The 9,003-nt window shown below is 31.8% G+C and overlaps 1 protein-coding gene across 1 annotated transcript; it reads left to right on the top strand.

The window, feature by feature from the left end:
- Positions 1 to 1,309: 1,309 nt before the first annotated feature.
- Positions 1,310 to 8,792, top strand: LOC139488732 (toll-like receptor 13). The gene is made up of 2 exons (XM_071274561.1): positions 1,310 to 1,388; positions 4,104 to 8,792. Exon 2 carries the CDS (start codon positions 4,116 to 4,118, stop codon positions 6,234 to 6,236), a length of 2,121 nt encoding a protein of 706 aa, XP_071130662.1. The 5' UTR covers positions 1,310 to 1,388; positions 4,104 to 4,115; the 3' UTR covers positions 6,237 to 8,792.
- Positions 8,793 to 9,003: the final 211 nt, after the last annotated feature.

Genomic DNA, 9,003 nt, shown 5'->3' with positions numbered 1-9,003 from the left:
TCTAATAACCAGAATGTGTTTTATCTCGAAAACAACCGTCATACTTTGCATTTTATTGATAAGTTCAACAACACTTAACATTAGCTTGATGATATATATATTCGTTGAATAATCAAGAGTTTTCTAATTAAACTGCTGATATTAACCCAAAGGAACTTACTTTAAATAAATCAAATGTTAATGATAATAACTGCCCTGTTCTAGATTTAGATATTCCAGTTTTGCACGGGAAACTCCACAATCTAATTAACGGCAATAGGGACGAGTTTTGTTCCCTTTTGTTAGGTTTCCTTGTTCTGATTGTGATGTTCTTTTGGCACCATCTTAAGTTGTTTATATTTCACAACTAGTTCACTATTGTGACGTCATATTATTTTTTAAGATGAACTAATTCTTGTAGTTCTCGGAGTTTAGTATTTTTTGTGATTTTACTTTTACTGGTAAATTATTAAGTCAAGGATTTCGTTACAAACATTGGGAGCTATTTGGTTGAAGCTCGATTGTGCCTGTAGAAAGCGTATTTCAAACGGGATAGCACATCCTTAATTTTACGGTGATGTTGTTAACCATGCCCGGGAATGCAGAAACGACCCTCGTAAACTTATCGATCCTTTAGATAAACCTATTCTGAAACGTTACAAATTCAACACTGTCATTAGAACTTTAAATATTGTTTTTATTGGTATTAACAATGATTTTGTGATTAGTAAATCAAAAGCAAACTAATATGATTGTTATATACATAAGTTGAAGTCCGTACAGTGACCTATAATAGTAAATTTCCTGGTTTCATGTTGAGAGTTGTTTAATGTGCATACATGTACCACATCTTCTTATTTTCATATGAATTGTCTTTTCACAGTGACATGTGTGACATAAAATACCCATACCTCAACATTTGATTATGTTATCGATTATGTTATCGATGTTATCGATGTTCAAAATGTTGCCTAATGTGTCAAACGTAATATATTGCATACTTGCAGTTAGACTACTTGCATCAAATGATGTATATTTCATCAAAACATTTTTTTTCTTTTAATTTGGTACTGCAGCTTCGTTATGGTTCAATTTGATAAAAACTATATAACTGAAATGTAATCCATCACCCACATACTATCTATTTTAAGCGCGCTTACAGAAAATCATTTCGTTATATCCGTACAGTATCTATTAAAACAATGTCCTTCGAACCCAAAGCGAAATAAGTGAGACGGTTTAAGTGTCTTATGTAAGAATAATTGTCAATGCAATAGGAACTTAGTACTTAATAGAACAATTATATATGTATCACTTGATACATATAAATGATTACTAGATATACAGTGCATACTATAACAGTACAACATAAGTCATTCTAATTTATTTAGAAATTGTCATATAATCAGGCAAGTCTATATTTAATTTTGATTTATTGTGTATGAAAATAATGTTACGTTTAAGTTGGTCCAAATTGTATTCATACATGTAGTATATCTTGACATTGTTTTTACAGCTATATCTAGAATCATTTTGCATATCTTACATATAGTATCAATGTGCAAAGATGCGTTATCTACATTAAATTGATCAAATGTTTAATTTCAACTAAAATATTTAATATTTTAAATTTCTTGATTCGAGTGACACGTCCAAATATTTTATAAATAAATTACGCGTCCGGCGTACATTATTTTAAGCCTGGTATCATTGATGAGGCTTCCTTGCATATTACTAAACAACACGTTATACACACTTAAAACGTATAACAGGAAGACTTATCTAAACGACCTGGGTTTTGTAACTTTGACAAATTCACTGTGCTTAAACGGCTGTGGGTAACTTAAGTTACCCACAGCCCAAGATGGAGCCGCCTTGCGTCGGTTAGATACTTTTCTTCTATAGAATAACAATAACACGAATGCATCAATTAAACAACTGAATTTAAAAGTTGTATTAATCGTTTAGGGAAACCCCTAAACTGGAAAGGTGATTAAATTCTACAAAATAAACGATCACAGCACGATTTTAAAAAACACTTAGGCTGTCCGTAACTTCAAAACAACTTGTCCGTAACTTTTTTCATCATACCAATAGAGATGTCCGTAACTTTCAAAGAATCGACATACGCGGATGTAATGTTTGAACTGATGATAGAGATTGCATCGAATACATATTCACAAAACGAAGTAGATGTCTAGTATGATATAATTCATTGTATCGATGGAAGACAAAATTGGGAAAAATATGAAAATATATAGTTCGGAGGGTTGTTTTCGATCATAGCAGATACACTGTTGAAACATCATTGTTCGTTTTTATTTTTGAACAAGTAGACTACACAAGTATTTTTTACAAATACATGTAGCATGTATACACTTACTGATTTTCTGCCAGCAACGACAAGGGTAGCATGAATCCGGGACTTTGGAGGGGAACCCAAATTGCCCAGGCATGCAGTGGATAGACTATACGAGACTTAAGTGACCAAACTTTTTCCGTCTTATTGAAAAAGCCAAAAACACTCTCATCCCCAAAAAAAAAAATCCCATCAGCATTGACAGTAAAATAAAAGGAGTGTCAATCTGGACACACTGGGACGTTGCGCACGGTGATATTGCGGCACCCTGGCCAAGATTTACAGTAAATGGGAAAACTTAAAAAAAGGACATTTTGTATAAATGAATAAACCTAGTTTTACAGCTAGCTGCATATTTCATTTGTATGCAAGTTGCATTAAATCTCATTTAACTGAATAAAACTAAAAGACATGCACAATAGGTAAAAGTTAGTGACAATAAAAGGAAAAGAGCAGTCAACATAGTGTAACAATTCGACATAGTATATAAAAATATAAATAACTACGTAGGACAGCAGGGTAATTTAATAGTCTAACAAACCCTGATAACATACAAAGAGAGAGAAAAAAAAACATACTAGGAAACATATTCAAACAAGAACTATCTTTAAAAAAGATATCCGACGTGTTTAAATTTGAGTATAAATTATGTTTAAAACTATCATTTCGATAACCTTCAGAAGCACAAAGATACCATTTAAATAACGTTTTTTCTGTTTGTGTTCAGTATTCTCGGTCCTCGTATCTTTCTGTTTACATCACCAAAACCCCGCGGAAACATATTAAAAAAAATCATAACACTATAACTAAATGGTGGGATGTATAAATACCGAGCCGCGTCAAAGAGTATTCATCAAAATACACATAGAAAGAAACAGAGGTGAAGGTAAACCGCAAACATATAATTAAACTCAAATCATTAAAGAGTATGGAAAAGCCTTGGTCTGACAAGCGAAAAACGTCGATAAGACGCACATCAGTAAATAAAAGTTCAAACCATAACCAGGATGGAGTACCACAAATCCCACATAAAACTTCTGTGGTGTAAGTATGATGCGTTAATCAAATCACATTTGGTGGTGAATGAGTAGTATAAACGTGAAGGTTACAAATATGATGTTAATTGTCTTCTAATTGTTGAAATTATAATTCTTAAAATTTTAAATCAAAAGTTGCCCACATCTAAAAATAAAGTTACTCTGCTTAGTTTCGATCAAAAAGTTACGGACATCTTATGTATTTTTTAAAGTTGACCTTGCGCTTTAGTGAACTCTATATTAACAAATTTAAGGTAATTGTTAGTCATTTCTTTATTCAATAATCCTATAAATATTTACATTCTGCACGAAAAACGTCGCAAAAGGTACATTTTGTATGAATTAAATATCAACGAGTTTAGAGTCCGCCATCTTGGGCTGTGTGTAACTTAAGTTACCCACAGCCGTTTAAGCACAGTGAAATTGGTCTTACAGTTTTACTGTGTACATTAACCAAAAATATATTTTATTCACAATGTATACTCTTATGTTGAACACTTTCTTATTCACTTTATTTCAATTACATTGAGTAGCAACAACAAAACACACATATGAAACTAATAAGCAAATGATTATCAAATCTTTTATATAGATCTTAATTTTAACACTTTAATCAATATCAATTGAAGAGCTATCGGATGCATGTTTTTTACACTGAATGTTGTTTCAATTTTTAAAGGTCCTTTTTTTATTTTTTAAGTATTTTTTATATTGTGTTTCAATTGTAGGTAGTTGCTGTCATGACACAATCAACAGTTTTTGCTTTGTTGACTTTAATGATTCATGCAGAAGGTAACAGTGGCGTTGTATGTCCGACACCGCTATGTCAATGTCGGCATTTACAAGCTATTTGCTCCGGGGAGAATCTTACGTACATTCCTCGCTTACCAGATAAAATTCGCTCTGTAACGTTTATTAATGGTAATATCGGAGTACTTTCACGAAAAAGCATAAGAAACTTAACTTTTAACCACATTGAAAAGCTGAAGTTCACAAATAATAGGATTTCTGAAATCAAGCCAAATACATTTACTAACTTCACTTGGATTACTCATTTTACTTTTTCATCAGAACACTCATTAGATGTATTTGATGTTAGGTATGCATTGATAGATATTGGCACAGGATCTAGATATCTACAAAATCTCTACTTAAAAGATATTGGTGTGACTGTTATTCAGAGTGATATGTTCAAACCCTTAAAAGCAAGTAAAATTCATACGATAAGTCTCAAAAGTAATAACATGACGGTTTTGAATTGCTTGTTGTTTTCAGATTTGAAACAATTGGCTGAATTGGACGTAAGATTTAATAAAATAACACATGTCATACCCGGGGTGATGCCAAACCTTCGAATACTATACTTAAACCACAATGACTTAATTCGCTTACCGAATTTTTGTATAGACCACTATAAAAAGAGTGCATTTAGTAACTTATTAAAACTCTACATAAGTAACAATAAGATTTCAAACCTTAGTCAATTTCGATGTTTGCCAAAGCTTCAAGTTCTCATCCTCGGTGGTAATCTAATCCGAGTTATTCATTTTGAAACGTTTAAGAATTTACAACAATTGACGGAACTCGGCTTAATGGCTGTAGGTCAACCATTGAAAAAAATAGAAGATGGAGCTTTAAATATTTCGACATTGAAGACATTATCACTAAGAAAGTGTAATTTTGATTTCTACAGACTTCCACCATTGACTCTCAGTAAAATATTTTTATTCTGTAAAGGTTTAGAAAGTTTAGATCTCGCTGGAAATGTAATAAACAATGTTCCATCTGTTTTGCCTCTGTTGCTATCTCCATTGACAAAGTTGAGGAAACTAAACTTACAAGCAACCAAGCTAAACTATATGCCAGAATACACATTTACCAAAATGCAATTCATTAAGAGGCTTATATTAAATGATAATAGAATATATAGTTGGCATGGTCCAAAAGTTTTCGGCAACCTTACATCTTTAAGATATATTGATTTGGGTAGTAACTTAATAACTATCATTGGCGAGACATCATTTCCGCCATCGTTATTGAAAAATTTAGAAAAGATAAGTTTAGCCTTCAATCGCTTTTCCTGTATTTGTGAGCAAATGTGGTTTTTGAATTGGCTGCATCAGACGAATATCAGCGTTGTAAGTTATCCCGAGAAATACTATTGTACCCAGCCAAGTAACCTTAATCATGTGTTACTTAAATATTACAAACCTACTGTTGAATCGTGTACTCCTTGGGATCCAATTTGGACGACTGCCATTTTAATTTCTGCTTTTGGATTCCTGATAATAATAGCGTTTGGTTTTTTCTTAAAGTGCAACACGAACGTGAAGAATTATGTTTATCTTCTCAGAGTGAAACATCGTAAAAAGTTTGGTTATTTGCCAATTGAAAGCAGCGAGGATTATCAATATCATGCCTTTGTTGTTTATTGCGATTCAGATCGGACTTGGGTTCATAATCAGTTTGTTAAAAGACTTGAAAACGAAGAGGGATTTAAGTTTTGCATTCACCATAGAGATTTTGTTGCCGGAGATACAATTAGTGCAAATGTAGACAATTTTCTAAAGGAATCATGGAAGGTTGTTGTAATCTTGACAAATGCGTTGGCTAAAAGTGAATGGTGTCAATGGGAAATCGACATCGTTCAGGAAAGAAGACGGCGACAAGGACGAGATGCGCTTGTGTTAGTTATGCTTGAAAATATAAACTCGAAAAGTATGACGAGTCCGTTGCGTACCTTGCTAGACAGTACACCATATATTCGTTACAAGAAAGGAATTGGGGAGGATTTATTCTGGAAAGCTGTTGTAGAAGGTCTTCGAAAATCAGTCGGACATCATCCAGTTTCCTTGTTATAAAACTTGTAAATTTTCATTTAAGCAGCCATATAATGGTTTACTTTTATAAATTGTCACTTGGATTGTGAGTTGTCTCATTGGCACTCATATCACATCTTCCTATATCTATATAAATCAATCTGCAAGACATTAAACATTGCAAATGATATAAAAAGAAGAAGACGTGGAACTATATACGCAGAAAAGATAATAATGTAGCAAATTAAAAGTCGTTTTAAGTTTAACAGACACCTACGCTTTAAGCAGATATTATTGTTTCGTTTTATGATGCTGCTGATTTGGATCAATCTCTATGCAATTTACCTGGGTAACGATTAGGAAAACGTTTTGTGTTCTTTTCCGTTTTGCCTTTCCGTAATTTCAGCCTCAATTTACAAATATTGGTTTAAAAAAATGTACACATTAATTTCACCTTTTTTATTTGTTTATTTTTTAAGAAAGTAGGCGGATTATTAGAACTCTTCAAAATTAACTTTACTTCCATTTAAAAAAAAAACAGGGGTTAATCTTTATGTATTCTATTTAGCCACATTAGGAGAAGGTTGACAAAAAACTCAAAATCTTGGTGATCATCGTGAGTGTTCTGTTTATTCTTTATAGTTTTCACAAAGTCTAACATAGGTACAAAGTTCCATAAGGTATAGAATTTACATGAAGAATCGTGATGATTCTGTCCGTGTACTCATTTGCAAATGTAATAGATTTGCTGGATGTTTTTGTTTTTTTACGGTTTTCTGTTTTTACATTATTCTTTTCCAAAAATCACAAAATGATTAAAAAAAAAGTTGTCAAAAGGTGACAGAAAATGTCAGCCTTGAGACTTACTTATAGATTGTAAACTTCTGGTTTTTTTTGAATGTTTGAATTATCATAACCAAAAAGCTTTGTTTGAAGAGTAAAAACTATAATGTATTTTTTGCATGTTTAATGTTGACGGTTTCTCTCCCTATCTACTAAATTTTTAAAGTTTTACCAAAGTCACTTAAATTACAGGAGAACGTAATTGCAGTTTTTTGTATGCTCAGAGAAAATGTTGCATTACGGCTGTGTGAATAATATTAATTTTGCAAATGTTCTAAAAATAAATTTTACTGGACGGAGAATACTGTATTCATTTTGCATTTGCATCTGCCGTCAATGAATAAATACAACCTATTAGTAAATGAATATTTACCTGAATGTACGAAGAAACCTCTATATCTCGGCCTGTTTTTATTAAAACTAACGACCTTATTTTTACCAATACAAAAAAATATATAACAGACATCAACCAAAAACCATCACCTTATTACAGGCTTGGGCCAGATAAATACAAAATGTACATGTTTTGAAGCTAGGAAAACTGCCCCTTAAATGAGACAGTGATGTTACTTCTCGACAAAAGGGCAAAACCATAAAACTTATTTGCCAATGACTAATGGTTGATTTGGGTATTTTTTGCCATCTTTTATTATGAAATAGAACACAATCGGTCTAAATCATTGATTTAACAGGCACAATTTGCGAAAAAATGTAATTATCAGTTTATGTCATTTTATTGAAGAAAATATATATTCTATTATACTTTTTCGCCTGTTTTTCAATTACAAAACATTGTTTGTCTGTTTTCTTTTTTTCACTTTGATATATTAGTGGAGATAATGTTACTTTTATTATATTAAAAAAAAATCTGTTACACAATATATAAGAGCTATCTTCTATTAATTTTATAAATTATATCGTTTTAAAAGTTATATATTTATAAATGTTATAATAAACACGTGTATTTGTTTTGACATTTGCTATATGACTATATATAAGTTCAGGTCAGTAATTGAACGAGCTTAAGGATTATGTACCCTTGTGTTGTTTCGATGCTAAACTTTTAGAAATTTTATAGAAAATCCACAGCCTTTATCCTTTTACTCTCATATTTGGCAATTTGATGACTGATATACATAGGATTATTGCATGCAGTGCTAGCATTGATTTCCTTAAAAGAAGTTTATTAATGTGGTTATTGGTTAAAACAAATAGAAATATGGACCAAATAAAGTACACCTTTTAGTTTGTTCTCGACTTCAGTGACTCAGCACGAGGTATTTTGGAATTTACAGGTTGGTTAGAACTTTTTGTAAAAAATAAGCAGTAGCACATCATAGAAAAGCAAGTGAGTAATCTATGTTCAAAAATCTCTGTATTAAAGGCTTTGGATTTTCATTAAAAATATTGGATTGTTTGCCACAAAGTACTCTTTTTCTATTAAATGCAATGAAACAGTAAATAATAATGCTTTGAATCAAGTTTCCCCTTTGTATATGTACAAAATGGCCTAGCTCTATTATTCATTATATCTGTAGTTTTGATACTATTGAAGTTTTAAAAGTTCGCACAAAAATGGCTACAGAGGCCGCCAGGGGTCATAAACCTTTACTAAGCTGGAAGAATTGTAAAGGTGGATCTATGTTTGATGTTTTTAGGTACGACGTCATAAACAGTCTTACCAACGCTTGACCGTGTTCAATGAAAATATATAATTAAGTACAGCTCTTTGTAAGAACCAGGCAGAATGCGATACATGAAGGTTTCAGATTTTATTTATAATTGGCCTACTAGAAGCTATACATGAATACTGCACAAAAAATAATTTTGGGTGGGAAAATATGAGTGGTTGCCATGGTAACGGACCCACTAATTTTTGGTCCAATGTGTACAGAATAGTTAGCACTGTAGTTATGAAGTTTGGATACTTCTTTACCAAATTAAATAAACAAATGCATGGGATTTG

This window comes from Mytilus edulis, chromosome 9 (assembly GCF_963676685.1).
Source record: "Mytilus edulis chromosome 9, xbMytEdul2.2, whole genome shotgun sequence".
NCBI lineage: Eukaryota > Metazoa > Mollusca > Bivalvia > Mytilida > Mytilidae > Mytilus > Mytilus edulis.
Note: the sequence above shows the minus strand (reverse complement) of the source record. Positions and strands in the feature narration are given on the sequence as shown.